General features: G+C 50.4%; 1 protein-coding gene across 2 annotated transcripts in view; it reads right to left on the bottom strand.

Moving 5' to 3' along the window:
* Positions 1 to 20,095, bottom strand: part of CDKL1 (cyclin dependent kinase like 1) — a 36,581-nt gene extending 16,486 nt beyond the window's left edge. For both annotated transcript variants that reach the window (XM_015425615.1, XM_015425614.1), the window contains exons 1-3: positions 19,928 to 20,095; positions 6,123 to 6,244; positions 2,185 to 2,257 (exon numbers count right to left, since the gene is read on the bottom strand). In XM_015425615.1, coding sequence (XP_015281101.1) covers positions 2,185 to 2,257; positions 6,123 to 6,244; positions 19,928 to 20,095 — 363 coding nt within the window. The remainder of the gene's footprint in view (positions 1 to 2,184; positions 2,258 to 6,122; positions 6,245 to 19,927) is intronic.
* Between the last annotated feature and the right edge of the window lie 7,463 nt (positions 20,096 to 27,558).

The raw sequence follows: 27,558 nt of genomic DNA, 5'->3' as shown, positions 1-27,558 counted from the left end.
CTATACCTTGTGGCTAATAGCCACTGATGGACCTCTGCTCCATATGCTTATCTAATTCCCTTTTGAAGCCGTCCATGCTTGTAGCTGCCACCACTTCCTGTGGCAGTGAATTCCAAGTGTTAATCACTCTTTGGGTGAAGAAGTACTTCCTTTTATCCGTTCTAACCCGACCGCTCAGCAATTTCATGGAGTGCCCACGGGTTCTTGTATTGTGAGAAAGGGAGAAAAGTACCTCTTTCTTTACCTGCTCTTTCCCATGCATAATCTTATAAACCTCGATCATGTCACCCCTCAGTCGTCTTTTCTCCAAGCTAAAGAGCCCTAAGCGCTTTAACCTTTCCTCATAGGGAAAGTGTTCCAACCCTTTTATCATTCGAGTTGCTCTTTTCTGCACTTTTTCCAAAGCTATAATATCCTTTTTAAGGTGTGGTGACCAGAATTGCACACAGTATTCCAGATCTTTACGACTAGTTGATTTATATAGCGGCATTATGATATTGGCTGATCTGTTTACAATACCCTTCCTAATAATCCCCAGCATAGCATTGGCCTTCTTTATTGCAGTCACACACTGTCTCGACATTTTCAGTGAGTTACTTAACTGCTCCAGAGATCGGTGAGGGGAAAGTATGCCCCAACACTCCCTTGAACATACCCACAATCCTCTCAAATGTGCAAGAGTTCTTTGGCAGACAAATGAACAGGAAAAAGGAACTAGCGCTTTGCACCAACTAAGTGGGAGGGGAAATCTACACAGGGTTCCCCAACATGGTGCCCGACACCTTCCGTGGGGCCCATCAATCCGTTTAGGAAGTGGGCGTGGCCACAAGGGGCTCTTACCCAGCAGGGTTTCTGATTGGCCACTGGAGACTTCTGGTGTCCTGGCCCCACTGCTGGACCTCCTGATGGCACCTGGTATTTTTGGCCACTGTGTGACACAGAGTGTTGGACTGGATGGGCCATTGGCCTGATCTTTGGCCTGATGCTTCTTGGTGCTTGGTGCTGGACCTCCTGAGGGCACCTGGTATTTTTGGCCACTGTGTGACACAGAGTGTTGGACTGGATGGGCCATTGGCCTGATCTTTGGCCTGATGCTTCTTGGTGCTTGGTGCTGGACCTCCTGAGGGCACCTGGTATTTTTGGCCACTGTGTGACACAGAGTGTTGGACTGGATGGGCCATTGGCCTGATCTTTGGCCTGATGCTTCTTGGTGCTTGGTGCTGGACCTCCTGAGGGCACCTGGTATTTTTGGCCACTGTGTGACACAGAGTGTTGGACTGGATGGGCCATTGGCCTGATCTTTGGCCTGATGCTTCTTGGTGCTTGGTGCTGGACCTCCTGAGGGCACCTGGTATTTTTGGCCACTGTGTGACACAGAGTGTTGGACTGGATGGGCCATTGGCCTGATCTTTGGCCTGATGCTTCTTGGTGCTTGGTGCTGGACCTCCTGAGGGCACCTGGTATTTTTGGCCACTGTGTGACACAGAGTGTTGGACTGGATGGGCCATTGGCCTGATCTTTGGCCTGATGCTTCTTGGTGCTTGGTGCTGGACCTCCTGAGGGCACCTGGTATTTTTGGCCACTGTGTGACACAGAGTGTTGGACTGGATGGGCCATTGGCCTGATCTTTGGCCTGATGCTTCTTGGTGCTTGGTGCTGGACCTCCTGAGGGCACCTGGTATTTTTGGCCACTGTGTGACACAGAGTGTTGGACTGGATGGGCCATTGGCCTGATCTTTGGCCTGATGCTTCTTGGTGCTTGGTGCTGGACCTCCTGAGGGCACCTGGTATTTTTGGCCACTGTGTGACACAGAGTGTTGGACTGGATGGGCCATCGGCCTGATCCAACACTGGCTTCTCTTAGGTTCTTATGAGATCTGACTGTGAAGATTAAAGGAATGCTGTTTCAGTGGCAGCTGCCACCTCAGCGTCGATTTCAGTCTCTCGCACTCCTTTTTTCCTCAATATACTTTTTGAAATGACTCCTCTTTACTCCTGCACTTTGGCTTCCCCTGTGTGTGGGGCTCCGCCTCCTGCGGCAGCCGTGTTATAATCGGCTCCGCCTCCTGCGGCAGCCATGTTGCGGCTGTTCCCACCACCGTGTACTGGAATGCCAAAGGTGCCTGCAAGGTGCCAAAAGGGCGGGGGGCCCTGATCTGTGGCATGCTGACTGGTAGGACTTACGTTGTGTTTATGGCAAAAGTTCACTGCTTGGAGCGTCTGCCAAATGATGCTCTTGACAAGATGCTCTGGAACCCTGGTGGGGAGACAGAGAGAAAGCACCGACATCAGCAACTTTCAGCAGTATCGATCTAAGTGAGTAGCCATGTTGGTTTGAAGCGGTAGAACAAAGTTTGAGTCCAGGGCCACCTTTAAGACCCATAAAGTATTACTCAAGAGATAAGCTTTCCTGTGCAAGCGCACTTCCTCAGATATTTCCTCATCCATCACATATAGAAAGCGGGGGGGGGGGGGGCAGTGGCAGTCCTCCCTGCTCCCTCTAAGCTGAGTTAGTGTGAGCTAGCTCACCTTTTTTTAGCCTCCGGCTCACACATTTCCGTCTTGGCTCAGGAAGGAGGGCTCCAGAGCAAACTAATTTATGCAGTAGAAGAAGAAGAGATTGGATCTATACCCCGTCCTTCACTTGGAGTCCCAGAGTGGCTTACAAACTCCTTTCCCTTCCCCTCCCCACAACAGACACCCTGTGAGGTTGGTGGGGCTGAGAGAGGTCTTGACAGAAACTGCTTTTTCAGGAACAGCTGTGCCAGAGCTTGTGACTGACCCAAGGTCACATCAGCAAATGCAAGTGGAGGAGTGGGGAATCAAACCCGGTTCTCCCAGATTAGAGTCCACACACTTGACCACTACACCAAACTGGCTCTCCTACACCAAACTGGTGTAGCCAGTAGCCAAATCGCTCGCTCACAATTTTAATGCAAGCAGCTCACAAAGTAAAATTTTTGCTCACAGGACTCCACAGCTTAGAGGGAACAGTTGCTAAGAAGGGCCAATTAGAGTCAAGACAGACACAGAAATAAAATTGGAAATTAGTAGTCCATACGTATAGGTAAAGGGTGCGTTTGGTGTAGTGGTTAAGTACGTGGACTCTAATCTGGGAGAACTGGGTTTGATTCCCCACTCCTCCACTTGCACCTGCTGGATGACCTTGGGCAAGCCACAGTTCTGTCAGAGTTGTTCTCTCAAGGACAGTTCTGGAAAGCGCTCTCTCAGCCCCACCTACTTCACAGGGTGTCTGCTGGGGGGAGGGGAAGGGAAAGGAGTTTGTAAGTCGCTCTGAGACTCCTTTGGGTAGTGAAGGGCAAGGTATAAATCCAATCTCTTCTCGTCTTCTAAATGATCATACAGCATAATGAAGATGTTCAACAGAGTCAAGGATCAAACAGGAATAATGAGCTTATTTTATATGGTAACCATTGGTTTGGGTTCAGTTAGTTTATACTGGTAACCATTTGCTTTGCCGCAGATTTGAACCGAAACAAATGTCAAACTCAACCCCTCTGCCCGCATCTCACAATACAAGAGAAGGAAATTCTCCCCCCCTCAACCACCCACTCGGGACATCCCGGCTCCTTCTCTGCACGAACTGCTGTTTTAAAAGATCAACGTTTGACCTTCAAGTGAGGTTTATAAGCTCTGCCGGCCAATGTGCTGGAGAAAGACCCCATGACAACAGACACACACACACACCCCGCTTGTTTTCCCTCTGGATTGCCTGAGATATGCGGGAAACGGGGAAAGCGTGCACTCTTGACATCCTTCGTTCCTTCACTTTGGTAGCGGATGCAACCAATCCTCCCTCTAAGCCGTGGAGTCTTGTGAGCAAAAATTCTACTTTGTGAGCTCCTGGCATTAAAGCTGTGAGCGAGCGATTTGGCTGCTGTGTCAATCAGTTTGCTCTGGAGCCAGCCTTCCCGACCGAAGACAAAAATGTCTGAGCCGGAGGCTAAAAAACTGTGAGCTAGCTCACACTCACGCAGCTTAGAGGGAACACTGGATGCGACAGAATACAGGTGGGTCCACGATGATTCTAAGCCGTTTTACGTATGACTATTATGCATTCGTGAAGGAACGTACATTTCCATAAATTCTGCTCTACCCTGATGGCTCCAGTTTTTAAAAATCCGAAGAATAATGGCCTGGCCCAAGATCACCCAGCAAGCTTCCCTGGCTGGAGTGGGAATTCGAATCTGATCCCCGTCTTGACACTCTAACCACAACACCACACTGGCTCTGACTCCAGTGAAATGGATAAGCAGGCTCCTTTCCAATGAAGACCACTTTTCAGAAAAACAAGAAACCACTAAATGGGGAAAGGGAGAGATTACATGCTAAAATGTAGCCCTCTGAGGTAAATCTATCCGAGGGCACGAAACTTGCTCAAGATCACGCAAGAGTTTGAGGAGTGATTGGGGGGGCAGATTCTGGATCTCCCAGATTCTGTCTCTGTACACTGGCTCCATAAAAGCACAGGAGGAGGAGGAGGTGGAGGAGGTGGAGGAGGTGGAGGAGATTGAGTTTATACCTCCTGAAGGAGTCTCGGAGTGTCTTACAATCTCCTTTCCCCTCCCCACAACAGACACCCTGTGAGGTAGGTGGGGCTGAGAGAGCTCTCTGGAGGACTGCTCTCGAGAGAATAGCTCTGAGAGAACTTGTGACTGGCCCAAGGTCCCACCAGCAGCCGCATGTGGAGAAGCAGGGAATCAAACCCGGTTCTCCCAGATTAGAGCCTGTGCTCCTAACCACGACACCGAACTGGCTCTCTGAACGTCAGTTAAAAAGCCGCCAAAGGAAACAAACATATTCCAATTGTCTCCATCGCTGATAGATCCATTATAAAATAATCTAGTTCTGCCAGGAGCCTGAGCCCCCAGAGTCCCCTCACAGAAAGGATCTTGCACTGTTTTCAGAAGGAGCTCCACGCGTGGCCAAGATGGACGCCTGTGACAGAAAAAGGGCTACACAGGTCATGGACCCCCCACATCCCCCAAGCTTTGAGTTCCCGCCATTTTCGTGGCCAGAGGCCGCGTGCCATCCCCACGTGCGTAACCCGCAGGCCACACTGTTATGTGGAGCTCGTGGTACAATTGAGCCGTTGTTACACTAGAGAAGCCGGCTGCAACTGTATCCAGGTCTCATGTCGCCTTTCCCGGCTCTGAAAGGAACTCAAGAATTCTTTTGTTCCACAAGACCCACCAAGAATAGTTACAAGAATGGGCACAGTAATAAGACCAATGAAAAAAGGAAAAAGAACTGTGACAATTTAGCGCTTAGTAATATATTCATAAATTATAATATACAATAACAGAAGTTAAGTAATATATATAGTGAATGTAGACGGTGGTCTCCGGAATGGTGTGCCGTTTCGACAATGATCTTCTTCTGAACAAGGGTGTGTACCTTATCAAATATAACAATACAAGTCTCATTTAAAATAAATATAAATATAACAGTGTGCAAATATATAACATGAATAAATAGTATGAAACCTTACAAAAACTGTCTTTCAACAATTCATTTCTCTTGGCGACGTATTGGAAATATACTGTTGATTCTAAAAAGTACAACAATAGCTGTTACAATACATTTGTAACGGCACACCATTCCGGAGACCACCGTCTACATTCACTATATATATTACTTAACTTCTGTTATTGTATATTATGATTTATGAATATATTACTAAGCGCTAAATTGTCACAGTTCTTTTTCCTTTTTTCATTGGCCACAAGACCCATCAAACCAGACTGTTTCCCTGAACATTATAAAGTTGCTGTCGTGGACAGGGAACACGGTCCATGCTGGTCCATCGCATGCCAGAAATTCGCGGAGACCTCCAAGGAGCGATTCTTTCCTCCCTTCCTACCGAGTAAATATCACGCCAAATATTCCCCCTCCACCGCGTTATCTCCTTGGTGAGGGGCTCGGGTGACACACTGCCTGTCCTTTGGAGCAGTGGGCCGCCCTCCATAGCAACCAAGCCCGTCGCCTCAGGAATGGCACCGGGGGTCTCGTCCTGTGACCGTCCTCGCGTTTCTACGGAGAACCGCTTCAGAGCGAAAGCCTCATCGGCACGGCCTCCGCCACAGGCACAGCTGACGTACCCCCGCGGGTTCTTGTCCAGTTCGTGGAGGACGGTGTGGTCGCAGTACTCGAAGACCAAGTGCAGCTTCCGCTTCCTCCGGAACACCTCCAAAAGGTTGACCAAGTTGGGGTGCTTCAGTTGCTGAAAAACAGGAAAAGCGGGGCAAATTCAACAGGATGCCAAGCATCTTACACCTAAGTTGTGTTCTACTGAACAAAGGGGGTGGGGGGGGAGAGAGAATCTTCTCTTGCTTAATTTTGGGAAGTGATTTCACGGTTCAATTATCAATGTATTGCTTATTACGTCGGGGGGCAGGCAAAATCTTCAGCCCGAGGGACACATCTGGGTCTCTGCCCAACTCGGAGGGCTCCAAGTTGGACTGTGGCGCTCAACCCCTGATGCCAGCTGGCCCTTAGACATGGGAAGAGACCCAAATGCAGCCCCTCCCCCCCCGACACGCTGCCCCCTTGCTGGAGGGGGAAAAGGATCAGGAGGAGGTGGGGCGGGGCAGAAACTGCCCCCAAAGCCTCAGAGGAACCCTCCGAGAGTTTCAGTGAGAACTGAACTCTCTCTAACCCCAGGGTCCCAGACATGGTGCCCACGGACACCTTTCCTGGCGCCAAGTGTTTTTAGAAAGTGGGTCAAACGTTGACAGTTAAATTTAAGACATAAAAGTTACATTAGCATGTCTGACTAAGTTCATAACATTGTTAGCGTTTTAAGGGATGGCGTTGTACTTAAGCGAATTTGATGATCTCCTCTCTTGGGTTTTTAGTTAGTAGTGGGTATCTTTTCTTTCTCCTTAATTGTAGTTCCCCTCCCCTATTTTCGTTGTAGTTTGTAGTCCTTGTATAAAATGCAATAAAAAAATCCCCTTGGGGGGGGGGCGAAAAAAGAAAAGAAAGAAAGTGGGTGGGCCCAGGTGGGACTTTTGCCCAACAAGGCTTCTGATTGGCCACTGGAGACTTGATAGGCACTGTAGAGGACAAAGGGCCATGTAACACCCGGGCTCTGGTAGCCGGGATTGGAGAGGCAGGGAGCGTGTGTGCAGAGGGAGATTAAAAAGGGAGCTGTTGTCATCTTCTGCCTCCCTTTCTTTTGCTAGTTTTTTTAAAGCCATAGTTCTGACAAGAGCTGTCCTTTGAAGCGGTTTCTGTCGGAACTCTCTCAGCCCCACCCAACTCACAGGGTGTCTGTTGTGGGTAGGGGAAGGGAAAGGAGTTTGTGAGCCGCTCTGAGACACCTTTGGGTAGTGAAGGGCGGGGTATAAATCCAATCTCCTCTTCTTCTTCTCTTCCTCCACTTGCAGCTGCTGGATGGCCTTGGGCAAGCTGTAGTTCTGTTAGAGCTGTTCTCTCAAGGACAATTCTCTCAGAGCTCTCTCAGCCCCACCCACCTTACAGGGTGTCTGTTGTAGGGAGGGGAAGGGAAAGGGAGTTTGTAAGCCGCTCTGAGACTCCTTCGAGTAGTGAAGGGCGGGGTATAAATCCAATCTCTTCTTTTTCTTTAAAAAAAAGATGCAAAATGCTGGTTTTGAAATGTATGAAAGCCAATTCAGAAAAACTCTGTGTGTGTGTGTGTGTGTGTGGGGAATCTTTATAAAGACGCCCGACTCCTCTCTCTTCTTCCAGTGAGCTTTTATTGAGCCGTGGCATTCTTTGGAGGTCGTTCATCCAAATACGAGCCAGAGCTGACCCTGCTCAGTTTCTAAGATCTGACGGGATTGGGCAAGACCACCTCCGTTCCTCTCTTGCCTTGACCTGGACGGCGCCTGGTCTCATCAGATCTCAGAAGCTAAGCAGGGTCGACTCTGGTTCGTCCTCGGGTGGGAGACCTCCAAGGAAGTCCAGGGTTGCTACGCAGAGGCAGGGGAGGGCGAAACCGCCTCTGAACATCTGGACCTGACCTGGATGGCCCAGGCGAGCCGGATCTCATCAGACCTCAGAAGCTAAGCAGGGTCGGCCCTGGTTAGTCCTTGGATGGAAGACCACCGAAGGAGCCCAGGGTCAGTATGCAAAGGCAGGAAATGGCGAACTACCTCTGAAAGTCTCTTGCCTCGAAAACTCCAGGGGTTTGCCACAAGTCAGCTGTGAGCTGATGGCCAAAAAAAGAAAAAAAAGATATTCGAACTGCTTGTCTGCTGAGTTCCCCAAAAGGCTCCAGGTGAGCCAGGTGTCGGAAGATGAACTGTTGGATAAAATGAAAAACGAAGCCAACACAATCCTGCGAACAACAGCGATGTTTGCTTTCAAATACCAGCATTCGTTCTTCCATGCCTTACGCCAGGGCTATTTTTGGGCAGGAACGCACAGGAACGGAGTTCCGGCTGGCTCCTGAGTTGGCCACACCCAGCAGGAACTCATTAGCATAATAGGCCACACCCAACAGCAGGAACTCATTAGGATTGGCTACATTAGGGGTGTGTGGCCTAACATGCAAAGGAGTTCCTGCTACAAAAAAGGCCCTGGGTTTTGACAACAAACAAGGTCAACAGAATAAGAAGCAAAAGGTGGGTGTGGCTGGATGAGCACACTTCTGGTAACATGGGGGTGCGGCCTAATATGCTAATGTGCGGTGCTGTCAAGGGTGTGGCCTAATATGCTAATGAGCATCTGCTGTTGGGTGTGGCCTATTATGCTAATGAGTTCCTGCTGGGCTTTTTCTACAAAAAAAGCCCTGCCTTACGCCACTCTTCATCCCTCACAAAACTCCCTTTGACTCTTTACGGGTTTTATTTTAGACACACAAACATCTGCTTGTCGTTTTAGAAACCAGGTCGCCTCTGGCCATAAAAGGTTTTCACTGCCACGGCTCAATAAAAGGTCACTGGAAGAAGACAGAGGAGTCGGGTCACTTTATAAACATCCCCCCCACACACAGTTTTTCTGACTTGGCTTTCATACAGTTCAAAACCAGGGTTTTCCTTCTCTTTTTAAAAAAAGCTTTTGAGAACCTATGATTCACTCTTCACACTGCGAACCTTGTTGTCAAGAGAAATTGTCAAAATCAGGTTCCAACTATGCAGCCGGCAAACTGAAGAAGTATCTAGAATGGGCGTATTTGCAAAGGCTGTTTTTGGAAATGTTTTGTACACCTGGATTCCTCCTATCAAGCTGAGCGGACTATATGGACCAATATTTTTCTTTGCAGGAGGAAACATTGTAATCTACGCCTTGTTTATAGTTATATTTACAGTTACAGTATGCACTGGTTTTGATGTTGTGACACCACCGACTTTAAGATTGTGATATAATCCGGGCCCTGCGGGACCTTTCTCAGTTCCGCAGGGCCTGTAAGACAGAGCTCTTCCGCCAGGCCTTTGAGTAGGAACCGCCGCCACTACTATTCCACCTTCGCCTCCTATGCACTGTCGTATTACTATCATGATTATCTGGACCCCACTGGGGGGAGCGAGGGGGCGGGGCAGGGATTGGATTACAAGATCTCAGGAAATTATTATGGAGGTTAAGATCCACCCATCTTGGTTAAATTTGCATTGTAAATTTCAGGGCTTTTTTTGTAGAAAAAGCCCAGCAGGAACTCATTAGCATAATAGGCCACACCCAACAGCAGGAACTCATTAGCATATTGGGCCACACCATGACAGCACCGCTCATTGGCATATTAGGCCACACCCCCATGTTACCAGAAGTGTGCTCATCCAGCCACACCCACCTTTTGCTTCTTATTCTGTTTACCTTGTTTGTTGTCAAAACCCAGGGCCTTTTTGCATGTTAGGCCACACACCCCTAATTGTAGCCAATCCTAATGAGTTCCTGCTGTTGGGTGTGGCCTATTATGCTAATGAGTTCCTGCTGGGCGTGGCCAACTCGGGAGCCAGCCGGAACTCCGTTCCTGTGCGTTCCTGCCCAAAAATAGCCCTGGTAAATTTGTTACTATATTTTAATGGTATATTATTGTTTTATATTATGTGTTTTATTGTTATAACCTCGGCACATAGTGCCCTTGTCAGCCGCCCTGAGCCTTCGAGCTAGGGCGGGATATAAATCCAAACATACATACAGACATACAGACATAAATATAAGAGATTGTAATTGTTAAATAGAGTTTATATATTTTGGCAATCTTTGATGGTGTTTTTCCTAGCGGAATATGCATGTTCAGTGAGAGAAAGGGAGCAGAGGAGACCGACAGCTCCCTTTTTCATCTCACTCTGCACACGTGCTACCAGAGGCCCGGGGTTGTTACGTGCCCCTTTGTCCTTTAAGTGTTTACAAGGCGGTGGTGGGGAGAAACCGTTTCATTGGGAATCTCATTTTTCACCGGTGAATGTGCAGCAGTCTCAGATCTCGGACAAGGCCGCCGTCGCCCAGCCCCTGCGCTGTTAGTCTCACGCGCAAACAAACAATCTGTTACTATTGACCGAGAAGAGAGACGGCTCCAGCAGGCCCGCACTTGTTCGGATCAACACCCTCCTCCCTCCACACGGCCCAGTCGGCGTTTGGCAAAGTAAGCTGCCAACGGCTCTCCGTTTCATGTTTTGTTTGCAGTGGGCGGCCCGACAAGGACACACATCCATCTCCCGGCCTTCTCAGACAAGTTAGCTGCCACTTGCTACCGTTTGGGCCCTTTGAAATTCTCCTCAGTTTTTCCGAGGAGAGCCCTCGTTTTCCACAATAGCTAACCAGATGAAAACAGATCCATGTGGACAAACGTGTTGGTCTGAAGCGATAGAACAAAGTTAGAGACCGGGGGCACCCCGAAAGCACACGCCTTGAATAAAACTTTGTTGGTCTTAAAGGTGCCACCAGACTCCAGCTGGGAATAGAAAGGCCTCCCCCCAGGTAGACTGCCTCTCACCTTGGAGGTTCTACAGGAAGGCATCATACTTGACAGATCTCTCCCCCACAAGTGAGTCTGAACGGCTTTTTTTTTTACAGCTGCCGTAACCAGTGGTTTCGCTATTTCCTATGGCAATAAGTCCCACGCGCTCACTATTGGAAAGGAGAACGTTACGGAGAAGCAGGGAGCTGATTTCTCAGCATGGTCTTGTCCAGGTTACCAGAACTGAATTTATTTATTTCATTTATGTAAAACATTTATTGGCCGCTTCCCTTCCTTATGGAGGTCAAGGTAGCTTACGACAGAGATAAAAGATGTAAATAAAATACAAGCACAAAACCCGAATTTTAAAATCACAACTCAGGACTGCTACTAAGCTTAATCAAATGTGGCCTGTGGGGTTTTGTTTTGGAGAATTTGCTGATACCGAGGAGGAGGAGGAGATAGGATTTATACACCATCCTTTACTACCTGAAGGAGTCTCAGAGCGGCTTACAGTCTCCTTTCCCGTCCCCTCCCCACAACAGACACCCTGTGAGGTAGGCGGGGCTGAGAGAGCTCTTTCGAGAACTGCCCTTGAGACGACGATTTAATGTGACACTTTCCAATCTTCTTTGGAAGCTACCATGAGCATTTCCCTAAAACGCACAATGTCCGGATGTCTATAAACTTGGCTTTTAAAAAAGATTAGAGACATTTACGCTGAACAAAAGTTTTATTCAGGCACAAGCTCTCCCTCCTCTGCCAGGACAGATCTGTACGTTCCCCCCCGATAGCTAGCAATCCCAAACAGTCCAGTGGAGCCTGAGCGGTGGGTGTTGCCTTCTGACACACTTCCGGTGATGTCAGGGGATGTGGCATATGCAAATGAGTCATGCTAATGAGTCATGCTAATGAGCTCCCACACCTCTTTTCCTACGAAATGACCCCTGCCCAAGGGAGTCTCAGAGCGGCTTACAAACTCCTTTCCATCCCCCTCCCCACAACAGATACCCTGTGAGGTCGGTGGGGCTGAGAGAGCTCTGACAGGAACTGCTCTTTTTCAAGGACAGCTCTTGTCAGAACTACAGCTTGCTCAAGGTCATCCAGCAGGTGCAAGTGGAGGAGTGGGGAATCAAACCTGGTTCTCCCAAACTGCTCTAGGATGATCCTGCACAGAGCAGGGGGTGGGATGAGGTGGCCTGTATGTCAATTCTACCTACAAAAAGGTTCATGTGATTCTACTGATTCTATGAACACGAGGCTGGATCTTAGCCCTCTGCTATTTCTCCCCCACCCCCACCCACCCCAAGAGGCCTGCCTCAGATCCAAGGACTTTTTTTGCATTGGAGGAAATCTGCCTAGGCCTGTTGGAGGCACCCACAACAACGGAGTGGCAGGATACAACCCTGAACACAGGACTCCTGAGGAACGCTCCGTCCGCCGGGCACAGCCGGCAAGCTTATCTCGTGTTCCCAGCAGCAGGGGCAGGCCCATAAATCCCCCATCTACGGCATTGTCTGCAGAAGACTTATGACTAACAGCTCTATTCAGCCTCCGCATCATCCACCGCGCGCAAATCCCGCACCAGGGAAACGGGAGCCTGAGATTAAAATAAGCAAATATTGACAGGCCAAGGCGGTGTGTGTGTGTGTGTGCGTGTCAGAAGCGGCATCCTCTGCCCAGGAGCACAGGCGCCGGCCACCAGGCCTCTTAGGGTATCAGCACTGTGAAAAGACAGGCAGGGACGGGTAACGGCTTGACAGCGGAAGGTCCAATGTGCTTCTACGTTCGTACCCGAGGCTGAGTTTGATCTGTGATGGCTGATGTATGCATACAGGCAGGGGTCAGTTCGTAGGAAAATAGGTGCAGGAGCTCATTAGCATAACCTATTTGCATATGCCACACCCCCTGACATCACCGGCAGTGTGTCAGAAGGCAACACCCACCACTCAGGCTCCACTGGACTCTTTTGGATTGCTAGCTATTGCGGGGGGGGACGTGCAGATCTGTCCTCGCAGAGGAGGGAGAGCTTGTACCTGAATAAAACTTGGTCTTAAAGGTGCCACTGGACTGTTTTGGCCCGGGGGGCCGGGGGGGGGCTCTGCAACTTACCTGGCTGCTTCTTGCTCTGACTGAGGGCTGCTGGGAGCAGGGGGTGGAGCTTGTTGCATGTGCCTGCCCCCTGGGCTCTTTACTGCCGGAGCTCCGCTCCTGTGCGCTCCTGCAGGAAATTACCGCTGGATACAGGTCTTCCATGGATACTGGGGGGGGGTGTCCCCCAACCTTTTTGAGCTTGCGGGTACCTTTGGAATTCTGACACAGAGTGCTGGGCGCAGGGACAAAACGGCTGCTGCAGGAGGTAGAGCCAGCATAAAATGGCTGCTGCAGGAGGCGGAGCCAGACACAAAATGGCCGCCACAAAATACCTTCAGCCACATGAAGATCCTTTTGCCGTGGTGGCGGCCGCTGCCAAAGCAATGTTTTGAAAAACCTGGACAATCAATCAAATCTCCAATGGCCAATCAGAAGCCTTGCTGGGCAAAAGCCCCACCTGGCTCCACCCCCCGCTGATCTAAAAACATTTAGTGGACTCCAGGAAAGGTGTCAGTGGGCCCCACGTTGGAGACCCCTGTTGTAGGCCAACAAGCGATGAATACAAATACGTTCTTTGGAAGCAGTCTGGAGCCTGCAAGTCTCCTCACTATGGCGGGGAAGAGGAAGTGAGGGATTTGTGCTTCCTGCGCCCTCTTCACCAAATACCTTCTAACCAGTGTTCCCTCTAAGCTGACTTAGTGTGAGCTAGCTCACAGTTTTTTAGCCTCCAGCTCACACATTTTCGTCTTCGCTCAGGAAGGATGGCTCCAGAGAAAACTAGTTTATCCAGCAGCCAAATATCTTGCTCACAACTTTAATGCCAGTAGCTCACAAAGTAGAATTTTTGCTCACAAGACTCCACAGCTTAGAGGGAACATTGCTTCTAACACCCCCCTGCCTCATTTAGGACAGCGCAGAACAAGCAGAAGCTCCTTCCGGTGTATTCATGCCACCAAGCCAGGCTGGGCCTATTTCCCAGTTCTGCCTCAGGACTGAAGTTTGCTACCCGGCGTGGAAGGCCACATCACAAGAACGTCTGCCAAGTTGGCCGATGACACCAAATTATTCAGGATGGTGAAAACCGCGGGCTGACTGTGAAGAGCTCTAAGAGGACCCCCACAGACTGGGTGAGGGGATGACCCATGCGGCAAATGAAGTTCGAGGTTGGTAAGTGTAAGATGATGCACTCCAGGACAAACACACACACACACCGCTTCCAGTATAGGCTAATGGGTTCTGAACTTGCCGAGACTCAGAGGGGAAAGGATCTTGGGAGTCGTAACGGATCGCTGAATGAAAGTGTCCACCCAGCGCGCTGCAGTGGTGAAAACGGCAAACTCTACGTTAGGGACTATTAGGAAAGGGGAAGGCCTCAGCCTCTATGCCGTATTGCTGGCACATCAGAGGAACTGGCTGGCCACTGTGTGAGACAGGATGCTGGACTAGATGGACCCTCACTGGTCTGATCCAGCAGGACTCTTCTGATGTTCTCATGAAGGCCTCGGCCTCTCTGCCCTGCTGTTGGCCCTCCAGGGGAACTGGCTGGCCACTGTGTGAGACAGGATGCAGGACTAGATGGACCCGTGGTCCGATCCAGCAGGGCTCTTCTGATGTTCTTACGAAGGCCTCAGCCTCTATGCCCTTTTGCTGGCGGTCCAGAGGAAGTGGTTGGGGCCACTGTGTGAGACGGGATGCTGGACTAGATGGACCCTCACTGCTCTGATCCAGCAGGGCTCTTCTGATGTTCTTGTGAAGGCCTTGGCCTCTCTGCCCTTTTCCTGGCGGTCCAGAGCAAGTGGTTGGGGCCACTGTGTGAGGCAGGATGCTGGACTAGAGGGACCCTCTCTGCTCTGATCCAGAAGGGCTCTCCTGATGTTCTTATGAAGGCCTCAGCCTCTCTGCCCTACTGTTGGCCCTCTAGAGGAACTGGTTGGCCACTGTGTGAGACAGGATGCTGGACTAGATGGACCCTCGCTGGTCTGATCCGGCAGGGCTCTTCTGATGTTCTAATGAAGGCCTCGGCCTCTGTGCCCTGTTGGTGGCCCTCCAGAGGAACTGGTTGGCCCCTGTGGGAGACGGGATGCTGGACTAGATGGACCACTGGTCTGATCCAGCAGGGCTCTTCTGATGTTCTTATGAAGGCCTCGGCCTCTCTGCCCTGTTGTTGGCCCTCCAGAGGAACTGGTTGGCCCCTGTGTGAGGCAGGATGCTGGACTAGATGGACCTCTGGTTTGATCCAGCAGGGCTTTTATGACGTTCTCACCAGATCTTGGAAGCTAAGTAGAGTTAGTCCTGGGAGGGGAGGCCGCCCAGGAAGCCCAGGGTCACTCTGCAGAGGCAGGCAATGGCAAACCACCTCTGAACATCTGTTGCCTTGAAAGCCCCACGAGGGGTCACGTCACCTGCAGTCCGATCCACCGCCTGAGCACTGGACCTGGGACCTTCTGCATGCCAAGCGGATGCTCTTCCCACTGAGCCACAGCACCTCCCCAAGTGGCTTACCGTAACTTGGCTGCAACTCATTGGGGGAGAAATACACACAGGGACTGAGGTCACACACACACTCAATAATCCACTTCCAACACACTTTCCCACTGGATCTTGCCAGTTCACACAGTAAAGCCCAGTTGCAGAGTGCACTGAAAGTGGATTGAAAGTGGGATTCTTTAGCCGGAAATGTAAGAATAAGACTGGTTCATTTTATCATATGTGGTGGCTATGTGATGTTACAAAAAGGTTCTGGAGGTGGGTACATGAGATAACGCAAAAAATAATAAGAGCGAAGGTCCCATTTACTCCAGAGGTATTGTTATTAGAACGGAGAAAAGGAAGTCCTCCTTCACCCAAAGAGTGATTAACACTTGGAATTCACTGCCACAGGAAGTGGTGGCGGCTACAAGCATGGACGGCTTCAAAAGGGAATTAGATAAGCATATGGAGCAGAGGTCCATCAGTGGCTATTAGCCACAAGGTATAGATAGGGACTCTGGGGCAAGTCAGGCTCTGTCTTCTTGGTGCTTGGGGGGGGGGTCAACAGTGGGAGGGCTTCTAGTGTCCTGGCCCCACTGGTGGACCTCCTGATGGCCCCTGGTATTTCTGGCCACTGTGTGACACAGAGTGTTGGACTGGATGGGCCTTTGGCCTGATCCAACATTGGCATCTCTTATGTTCTTATTTCCGAAAGACTTTGTTTGATTGTTCACTTGTCGACAGCTGCAAGGATTTTATATGCTAAATATTGGAAAACAATGGAGACTCCAACGAAACAAGAATATGTGAACAAGCTGTTTGAAAGGGCTGGAAATGATAAATTGACATTGGAGATGAGAGCTGGAAAAGAATGGACTTTTCAAAAAACTTGGAAGAGATTTTATGACTGGTATAATATAAGCGCAATAACTTGTTGGAAATTTGAGTACGCAGAAAAGATAAGCTAGTAAAATAGACGATGAGATTAGAAATGTAACAAATAGATAACTGAAGAACAGAAAACGGAATAAGCCTCCTGTAATATGTTTTATTATTATAAGGAGCTGCGGCGGCTCAAGTGGTTAAGACGCTGAACTGCAGGCTGTGGAAGGTCGGTAGTTCAGCAGTTCGAGACCCGAGTGTGCCGCATGACGGAGTGAGCTCCCGTCTCTAGTTCCAGCTCCTGCCAACCTAGCAGTTCAAAAGCAAGAAATTGCAAGTCGATAAATAGGTACCACTTCGGTGGGAAGGGAACAGCGTTCCGTGCGCCTTGGCGTTTAGTCATGCCGGCCACATGACCACGGAAACATCTTTGGACAGCGCTGGCTCTTCGGCTTGGAAACGGAGATGAGCACCGCAACCCTAGAGTCGGACTCGACTGGCTTTCGAGCAAGGGAACCTTTACCTTTACCTAATATGTTTTATGTTTGTTAGTGATAGTTATGTGTTTCTTTTTTATGTATGTCTGTAGTGTATAATGAAAAAATAATAAAAGTGTACCTTCGGGTACTTAAAAAAAAAAAAGTGGATTCTTTAGCCCATGTGTGACCGCAGCCACACCTTCATCCTAAGATGAGCAGAGAACGGGAAACTCAACAGAAAACGGCTGCCCGTTTCCTCCCCCTGCTCTGCCAAGAATGCAAAGGAGAAAGCCGAGGAGCCCGGGAGAGGTGCCAAGGTGGAACCAGAGACAGGCCCGAGAGAGGAAGACGTCTGAGCCTGCACTGAGCCTCCTGGGGAAAGGAGAGAGACACCCCAAAAGCTCAAACGTGATCTGTTCGGGCATCCTCAGCCTCTCAGGGCAAGAGCTGGCCAAAAGGGGGGGATGCTGGTTTGTGCAGCTGTCGGAAAACATACGCCATCGCTTGGATTCAGAGCTGACATTCCTCAGAGGGAAGCGGATTCCGGAGCCCGGAAAGAAAGACCCAATGCCATCCCAGGGGCCAGATCACTCGCAAAGCTCTCCTGCCCGACGAGAACAGTCAGTAACATAACAGGTAGGTTCTGACAAGCACACGCCTCGCCGTCCTGGGGGCCACGATGCCAGTTCCGCAGGAAGGCAGTTTGGCTAGGCGCCGTCAGGTGACACCCGAGTGACATCATACTTTCCCCGAGCCAGCCACTCAGAAAGCGGGATGGTTGCCAGGGTCAGGCGTGAGCAGAGTTTTGCAAAATGCGGCCCTGGCTGGAAAACCCAGGTTGTCGGGAACCTGGTTTTTTTAGTTCTTATGGTTGTCGACGATACGCTTGAAAGTGCACAGACAACAGAAGAGGAAATCTTATAAGCATTTGCCTTTTTAGCTGATGTATCACACTTCGTGTTCAGTGTATGGTCTATGAAGACCCCGAGATCCTTTTCGCACATACTACTGCCAAGACAAGTCTCCCCCATCCTATAATTATGCATTTGATTTTTTCCTACCTAAATGCAGAACTTTACATTGATCCCCACTGAAATTCATTTTATTTGTTTTAGCCCAGTTTTCCAGCCTGTCAAGATCATCCTGTATCTTGATTCCGTCTTCTACCGTATTTACTACCCCTCCAAATTTAGTATCATCTGCAAATTTAATAACCATTCCCTCTATTCCTTCATCCAAATAACTGATAAAGATGTTGAACAAAACAGGTCCCAGGACAGCTCCTTGAGACACTCCACTTGACGCTCCTCTCCAAGAGAATGAGGAACCATTCACAAGCACTCTTTGTGTGTGATCTGTCAACCAGTTACAGATCCAAACCACATTTTTTCCAACCTGTCAACATGAATATTATGCGGAACCTGATCAAAAGCCTTACTGAAATTAAGATAAACTATGTCTACAGCATTCCCCTGATCCAGCAAGTTAGTAACATTCTCAAAAAAAAAAAAAGAGATAAGGTTAGTCTGATATGACTTGTTCTTGAGAAACACATGCTCGCTCTTAGTAATCACAGCTCAAGGACTGTTTTTCTTTTTTTAAAGGCTACAGCCCTTTTCGTTGCAGGGATAGAAGGGAAACTGTCTAGCCCTTTTTTGTGCAGAGGTTGAAGGGGTTTCCCTTCTATCTCTGCAACGAAAAGGGCTAGACAATTTTTTGCGAACGTCAGGATTTCAGAAGAACAAGTAGATCTCGGCAACAGACCATTACAATGTTATTTATCTACTGCAGGGGACCCCAACGTGATGCCTGGGGGCGCGATGGTCCCCACCTCTGCCTCTACGTGGCACCTTTAAGACCAACCGACTTACACCACCCCGCAGAGTTGTTACGGCAAGAGACGTCCAGAGGTGATTCTGCCACCGCCCGCCTCAGCATTGTGACCCTGGTATTCCTTAGTGGTCTCCCATCCAAGAACTAACCAGGGCCGACCCTGCTGACAAAACCAGGCTAGTCTGGGCCATTCAGGTCAGGGCGGACAAACAGAGGTGGGTTTGCCCTTGCCTGCCTCTGCGTAGCAACCCTGGGATTCCTTGGTGGCCTCCTATCCAGGGGTCATTTCCTGCGGGAGCGCACAGGAGCAGAGCTCCAGCAGTAAGGAGCCCAGGAGGTGGGCACATGCAACAAGCCCCGCCCCCTGCTCCCAGCAGCCCTCTGTCGGGCCACGAGGAGCAAGAAGCAGCCCGGTAAGTTGCAGAGACACACACCCCCCGGCCCGCCTTCAGGTACAAGCTCTCCCTCCTTTGTGAGGGCAAATCTGTGTGTCCCCCCCCCCAATAGCTAGCAATCCAAAACAGTCCAGTGGAGCCTGAGCGGTGGGTGTTGCCTTCTGACACCCTTCTGGTGATGTCCGGGGGTGTGGCGTATGCAAATAAGTTATGCTAATGAGTTATGCTAATGAGCGCCTGCACCTCTTTTTCCATGGAATGAATCGATCCCTCTCATATTTGCGTGAGACCACCCTTTCGGTGTAAAGGTCATTTTAAAAACAAAGGTCATTTTAAAAACAAAAGGTGAGACACGAAAAGGTGAGAGCCAGTTTGGCGTAGTGGTTAAGTGCGTGGACTGTAATCTGGGAGAACCGGGTTTGATTCCCCACTCTTCCACTTAGAATCATAGAATGTGAGAGTTGGAAGGGACCTTGAAGGTCATCTAGTCCAACCCCCTACACTCTGCAGGAGCACAGCCGAAAGATAGCCCTGCATACCTACAACATACCCGAAAGATGGTCGTCCAGCCCCCGCTTGAAAACTTGCACCTGGCTGGATGACCTTGGGCAAGCCGTAGTTCTGATAAGAGCTGTTCTTGAAAAAGAGCAGTATCTGTCAGAGCTCTCTCGGCCCCACCTACCTCACAGGGCGTCTGTTGTGGGGAGGGGAAGGGTATAAGCCGCTCTGAGACACCTTTGGGTAGTAAAGGGCGGGGTATAAATCCAATCTCCTCCTCCTCCTCTTCTTCCTTTTCACCGATCTGCTTGATTAAGGGGGGGGGGGGGGGACCAAACTGGTACGCAAGGCCTGGTCTTCTGCTAACTGGGAAACTCGAAAGAGTTTACCTTGAGCATCCGGATCTCCCGAAGAGCGATTTTCTTAATAACGGGGTCGTCTTCGGACTCCAAGAACTTTTTGATGGCCACGATCTGGCCCGTGTCCTTGTTCCTGCATTTGAACACGACCCCGTAGGAGCCTTCCCCGATCTTGCTGATCTTCTCGTATTTCTCCATCGCAAGCAGAGACGACCCCCCCCCCCGCGATAACGTCCAGAGCCGAAGTGAAGCCTGATCGTTACAACATCCAGGAGTGGGGCAGGGAAGAACAGAGTCCTTCAGAAGGTGTGGAACAAAAAGAATCCCTGCCCCATTTCACCACACCTGGAGGGAGGGAATCAAAAGTACAAGTTACACTGGGTAGCCGCAGAACCTTGGAAATCAAACGTGACGGTTTACAAACACATGCAGCTGCCTTCTACTGAATCAGACCTCCTTGGTCCATCAAGATCAGTATTGCCTACTCAGACTGGCAGCGGCTCTCCAGGGTCTCAGGCAGAGGTCTTTCCCATCACCTCCTGCCCAATGCTCCCTCTAAGCTGTGGAGTCTTGTGAGCAAGAATTCTACTTGGTGAGCTCCTGGGATTAAAGTTGTGAGCCAGCGATTTGGCTACTGCATCAATTAGTTTGCTCTGGAGCCGTCCCTTCCTGAGCTGAGACAAAAATGTGGGAGCTGGAAGCTCAAAAACTGTGTGCTAGCTCACACTGACTCAGTTTAGAGGGAACACTGCCTACCGCCTGGTCCTTTTTAACTGGAGATGCCGGGGATTGAACTTGGGACCTTCTGCATGCCAAGCGGAGGCTGACCCGCAGCCCCTCTCCTAACGATGGTGCTCATTAAAAGCTTGATTATCGTTTTCCACGCACAACACAAAGGAGTTGCCTTCTTCATCTAAGGGGCCTGGAAAATTCGGATGTTCATTTTGTTTTCCCTTCTATAAAATGAATTGGCTGGAAACGAACTACTGGGAGAAGAGAGCCAGCAGGGTACAGTGGTTAACGTGTCAGCCTCAGACCCAGGTTCGAATCCGCATTCTGCCATGGAATCTTGCTGGGGGACCTCGGGCCAGTCACACACTCCCAGGCTAACCTACCTCACAGGGTTGTTGTGAGGATAAAATGGGGGGAAACAACGGAAGCCACTCTGAGTCCCCAGAGGGGAGAAAGGTAACATCGAAATAAACAGATTCAGGTGGGTAGCCATGTTGGTCTGAAGGACCGAACGAAGTTGGAGTCCAGGGGCACCTTTAAGACTCACAAAGTTTAATTCTGGGCCTATGCTTTTCTGTGCATGCACACGTCTTCAGGTATCTGGAGTATATAGCTGAAGATATCAGGTAGCTGAAGCAGTGTTCCCTCTAAGCTGAGTTAGTGTGAGGCAGCTCACAGGTTTTTAGCCTCCAGCTCACAGGTTTTTAGCCTTCACTCAGGAAGGAGGGCTCCAGAGCGAACTAATTTATGCAGTATAGCCAAATCGCTCGCTCACCACTTTAATGCCAGGCACTCACAAAGTAGAATTTTTGCTCACAAGACTCCACCGCTTAGAGGGAGCATTTATCTGAAGTGCGTGCACGCAAAAGCTTATACCCAGAATTAAACTTTGTTGGTCTTAAAGGTGCCCCTGGACTCAAGCTCTGTTCTATGTAAATAAGCAGCTATTATTTTTTTTAGTAAAGGTAAAGGTTCCTTTACTCGAAAGCCAGTCGAATCCGACTCTAGGGTTGCGGTGCTCATCTCCATTTTAAAGCCGAAGAGCCAGCGCTGTCCAAAGACGTTTCCGTGGTCATGTGGCTGGCATGACTAAACACCAAGGCGCACTGAACGCTGTTCCCTTCCCACTGAAGCAGTACCTATTTATCTACTTGCAATTCCTTGCTTTCAAACTGCTAGGTTGGCAGGAGCTGGAACTAGAGACGGGAGCTCACTCCGTCATGCGGCACACTCGGGTCTCGAACTGTTGAACTACCGACCCTCCACAGCCTGCAGTTCAGCGTCTTAACCACTTGAGCCACCGCAGCTCCCTTATTTTTTTATTTTTTGTACGTCTGCATAAATAATAGTTCCCGTGCACGATTCTTTGCCTGATGTCTCTAAGCCTGGGCACACTCTAAGGCAGCCCCGTAGCTAGGGACTTTTTTGGGAGGGGGCCATGGGGGGGGGGCGGCAGCTAATTTAATCAAGAGTTCCAGGTAACACTCCGGCAGTGGTAGCAGGCCACGTACTCAGCCACGGCTGTACACCCTTTCAAGTAGACTGACCCAGATGGCACCCACTAGCCTGATCTTATTGGATCTCAGAAGTGAAGAAGAAGAAGAAGAGATTGGATTTATCCCCCGCCCTTCACTATCTGAAGGAGTCTCAGAGCGGCTTACAAACTCCTTTCCCTTCCCCTCCCCACAACAGGCACCCTGTGAGGTAGGCGGGGCTGAGAAGAGAGCTCTTTCAAGGACTGCCCTTGAGAGAACAGCTCTGAAAGAACTTATGACTTTTCCAAGGTCATCCAGCAGCAGCATGTGGAGGAGTGGAGAATCAAACCCGGTTCTCCCAGATTAGAGTCTGCGCACTTAACCACTACACCAGGATCAGGCCTGCTTAGTACTTCAATGGAAGGCCACGAAGGAGGAGGAGGAGGAAGAAGAGATTGGATTTATCCCCCGCCCTTCACTACCCGAAGGAGTCTCAGAGCAGCTTACAAACTCCTTTCCCTTCCCTTCCCCACAACAGACACCCTGCGAGGTAGGTGGGGCTGAAAAGAGAGCTCTTTCAAGGACTGCCCTTGAGAGAACACCTCTGAAAGAACTTATGACTTGCCCAAGGTCATCCAGCAGCTGCATGTGGAGGTGTGGGGAATCAAACCCGGTTCTCCCAGCTTAGAGTCTGCGCTCCTAACCACGACACCAAGGTGGCTCTCCTAGAAAGGCTACCCAAATGCCCTGAGCATCCAGGCTAGGCCAATCTCGGAAGATCTCATAAGCTGAGCAGGGTCAGCCCTGGCTGGTACTCGGATTGGAGACCCACCAAGGAAGTCCAGGGTTGCTCTGCAGAGGAAGGCAATGGCAGACCACCTCTGCTCATAGTCTCTTACCCGGAACATTTATTTATGTATGTTATTTGCAGCCTGCCTTTCTCGCTTGGACTTAAGGTGGAATACGCAGAGTGAATCAGGACAATCAACGGAGCCACAGGGCTGCCGTCCATCACCTCTGACTTCATTGTATGGACAAAACACTGCCAGTCCAGTGTCCCCTCTGAGCTGAGTTAGTGTGAGCTAGGTCACAGTTTTTTAGTCTCCGGCTCACACATTTTTGTCTTCGCTCAGGAAGGATGTGGCTCCAGAGCAATCCGATTTATGCAGCAGCCAAATCGCTCGCTCACAACTTTAATGCCAGCAGCTCACAAAGTAGAATTCTTGCTCACAAGGCTCCGCAGCTTAGAGGGAGCATTGAGTCTGCCACTGTAACAATTTGCACTAAAGATTTTTTAAAAAATAAATCTAATTCACATAAACCATTTTTTTTAAAGCCGTTTGTTATTATGCATTACAGTCTTCTATAGTTTTCAATTAACACAATCATTTAACAATTAATCATCCATTTCCACAAACATCAAAGTGTAATACACCCGTACAAGATGAAAACCAATACACCCAGAGGCGTTAGCCGTGTTAGTCGCTGCAAAATAGTGAAAAGTCCAGTAGCACCTTTACGACTAACAAACTTTACTGTAGCATAAGCTTTCGAGAAACACAGATCTCTTCGTCAGGCGCTCGGCATTTCTCGAAAGCTTATGCTACAATAAAGTTTATTAGTCTTACGCCCCGGTCACACGGAGGATTTGCCATGGAAGAGGCAAAAATGTCGGGCGGAGTATACGGGTGCAATCACAAGGACATGTCTGGCAAGCGTAGCACACCCATCGCCGACCCATAACATCCGCCCAAAGATCCGGAGTTAAAAAATACCCGGGAGAGCCTACAAGCAAACGGTTTGCTACGGGCCGTCGACGGAACACCTATGTGTGATCGCTCAAGTGCGCTCCTCTCACCGTGTTGACGCCCGCCAGAAACATGCGCCAACAAACAAAACCCTGATTTGCTGCTGCGGCGTCTGATCGCGTTCTGGCACATTAAATTGCGGTGGTGCAAAAAGCCCCCCCCCCCCCCGCGTTATTTGGCCCGTGTGACTGGGGCCTTAAAGATGCTACTGGGCTTTTTACTACTATGCAGCAGAAGAAAAGCTCATCACACGAATACCCCAGGCATACGGTCACTCGTTTCGAATATCTTCTTCAGTGATGCTAACAGCAATGCATCGCAACTCATAAGTAGTATATTCTGCAAGCTTCTTGTAATTCCACGATAGAAAATAGCCACTTGCCACCAATATCTTTTCAACAATTTGTGTTGCTTTTAAATCTGGGCACCACTACACAGCTGCAGGTCGAGGCAACGACACACCACATCTGTCCGTCTCTCGCCTAGAGTACCCGACAGGGTCACCATAAATCATCTGCAAGCTGACTGCACCGTCCACTGTCCACCACCACCCCTTCAAAGTGCATAGTAACATAAGGTCCACAGCGAAATGCAAAAATTTTTGAAATGTTCCTTTAAAAAAGCACCAGAAATTCTGCTCTTAGGACTTAGAATGGAAGAGCTGAATGTAACTAAAAAGACCATGTTATGGTATATGATCACGACTGCAAGAATGGTGTATGCAGTGTTGGAAACAAGAAAGAACACCAGAAATAGAAGAATGGATACGAAAAATTCTGTTCATGGCAGAGATGGACAAAATTACGAAGAAACTGAATAACAGGGAAGATCTTGACTTTTTTGAAGAATGGAATGACTTTAAACTTTACCTAGAAAAAAACTGGGATGTGAAGCACAATTTACTATGTTTAGAACAATATTGAGATTAATTGATGTTATCTTAAGATGTACTGGAGGGTCAAAGGGGGAAACATTGCGGGAAGCCACCAGGAGGGAGGGAGGATATGGGAATATAGGTATTGGTTTAAGAATGATAATAGTTTTTTTTTAACTGTAAGAGGTTATTTCCATGAAAATAAAAAATTCTTTTACCCCCCCCAAAAAAAGTGCATAGTAACAGGATGGCCATTATAGCATTGGGGAGCGTAAAAGCGAAAGGCCTTGCAGGATCAGACCCAAGGTCCAACTCATCCCATCTTTCTCAGCGGTCGCCCCAGTGTCTCCGAGCATGGAGGGTTCGTTTACAACGGCCATCATGGACCTCCCCCCCCCCCTTAAGCCATCTAGGAGAGCGTCCATTTAAAATCATAAAATAATTCAAAGAAGAAGAAGAGAAGGAAGAGTAAGAAGAAGAAGAGGAAGAAGAAGAAGAAGAGGAAGAAGAGGAGGTTGGATTTATACCCCGCCCTTCACTCCTCCCGAAGCAGGGGTCTGTCAAATGAAACAAAAAAGTCTTTACCTCCTGGTGGAAGACGCTAATAGAGGGAGACACGCGAAGGAACCTCCCTGGGGCGTGGGGGAGTGCCAGCGTTTTAGGGCCACAACCCAGAAGATCCTTTCTCAGGTCGCCACACGTCTGGCCTCGGAGGGCCGGAGCAAATGAAGCAAGGACTCCGAGGAGAGAACCACAGGGTGGGAAGGGGCCATCGAGTCCCACCCCCTGCTGAATGCAGGATCAGCCGAGAGCATCCCTGACAAGTGCTCGAAGACGGCCAGGGAGGGGGAGCTCCCCACCTCCTCCCCAGGGCAGCGGATTCCACAGCTGCACAACTCTTGACCGTCAAAACGTTTCCCCGAAGATCCAGCCGGGACCTCCCCACCGAGGCTCCCTCTAAGCGGTGGAGTCTGGTGAGCAAAAATGCTACGTTTGTGAGCTGCTGGCATTCAAGTTGCGATGAAGCGACTTGGCTGCTGCATCAGTCAGTTTGCCCTGGAGCCACATCCTTCCTGAGCTGAGACAAAAACGAGTGAGCCGGAGGCTAAAAAACTGTGAGCTGGCTCACACCAACTCAGCTTAGAGGGAACACTGCTCCCCACCCTTCATTGAAACCCGTTCTTGCGCGTCCTCTCCTCTGCTGCCCACCGGAACAGCTCCCTGCTCTCCTCCTCTACGGGACACAGCCCTTCCGATACTTCCAGAGAGCCATCCTGTCCCCCCTCGACCACCTCTTCTCCAAACTGAACATTCCCAAGAAGTCCCTCAGCCTTTCCTCACAGGGCTTCTTGGTCTCCAGGAAGACTGGAGCGAACAGGCCTCTCCAGTTTAAAAGGACCAGGCAGGAGGTGAGGGGAAAGACCTCTGCCGGAGAGCTGTCAAGAGGGGCTGTGGCTCAGTGGTAGAGCCTCTGAGTGGCATGCAGAAGGTCCCAGGTTCAGTCCCTGGCATCTCCAGGACCAGATGGTAGGTGATGTGAAAGATTTCAGCCCAAGACTGTGGAGAGCTGCGACCAGTCTGAGTAGGCAATACCGACCTTGATGGATGGAGGGTCTGATTCAGTAGAAGGCAGCTTCATGTCTTCAATGTGAATTGCCCACTTGTTGCGTGACTTTGGCCAGACACATACTCTCAGCCTAACCTTCCTCACAGGGCTGTTTTGAGGATAAGACCAAGGAAAGGAGAGTGACGGATTCCCCTTTGGGTCCCCACTGCGGTAAAAGATGGGATGTAAAGAGAGAAAGTAAAAAGGTATAAGAATCGGGGCCCGCTGCACGCTTGTTCGCCTCCTACAGAACCAAGAGATGCACCCAGTCCTCAGTGGGCCCCCACACATGGCGCATGGGCTGCTGGTGGTGCATCCATGCGCTCCGCTGCTCTCAGAAGGAAGGGGCAGGCAGGCCCCAGACGCCCGGCCCAGCCGGGGCTTCCTTCTCCGGCCAGCCTGCCACTTCCGCAGGCGCGCTTGGAAATTAAAATTTCATGTGGCCCAGGGGACCTAGACTTTGGGGGTGGAGGTGGAGCTGGGAGAGGGAAGGGTTTGGGGAGGGGAAGGAACCTCAACAGGGTCCAAGGCCACAGAGCCCACCCTTCAAAGCAGCCACCTTCTCCAGGGGAGCGGATCTCTGTCGGCAGGGGATCAGTTGTAAAAGCGGGAGATCCCCAGGCCCCACCTGGAGGCTGGCAACCCTAGACGGGGGGAAAGGGCAGGTCGCTAAGGTTGCCCGAAGGGCCGCCCTGTCTGCGGAGAGGGGGGGGGGGATCCGGTTTCTAGCCTCCCGCTTCCCCGGCCGGCGCAGGAAGCCGGGCGCGGAGGGCACGGCAGGGGCAGCCCGCCTCCTCGCCCCTCCAGCGGCCCAAAGGGCACCGAGGGAGGGAGGGAGGGCGGCCCTCCGCCCAACCCCGCAGCATCCAGTCCTCCGGAGAAGGAGCCCCTCCGCCCAACCCCGCAGCATCCAGTCCTCCGGAGAAGGAGCCCCCTCGACGGGGGGGAGGGAGGGCTCTCTGTGCATGCTCAGAGAGCCTCTCCGCCTCCTCGCCAAAGCGCCGGCCGGGGCTGCAGCCGGAGATAGAGACACACACACACCCCCGGGGGGAAAAAAGCCTCGCCCGCGCCCCCTCCGGGCCCCTCCGCCCGGCCACTCCCCGCAGGAGCCCCCCGGAGAAGCGTCGCCACCGCCGCGCCCGCTTGCGCCGCCGCCTCCTCCTCTT

This window comes from Gekko japonicus, unplaced genomic scaffold (assembly GCF_001447785.1).
Source record: "Gekko japonicus isolate JY-2015 unplaced genomic scaffold, Gekko_japonicus_V1.1 scaffold961, whole genome shotgun sequence".
NCBI lineage: Eukaryota > Metazoa > Chordata > Lepidosauria > Squamata > Gekkonidae > Gekko > Gekko japonicus.
The sequence above is the reverse complement of the archived record's forward strand: the minus strand, read 5'-3'. Positions and strand labels throughout refer to the sequence as shown.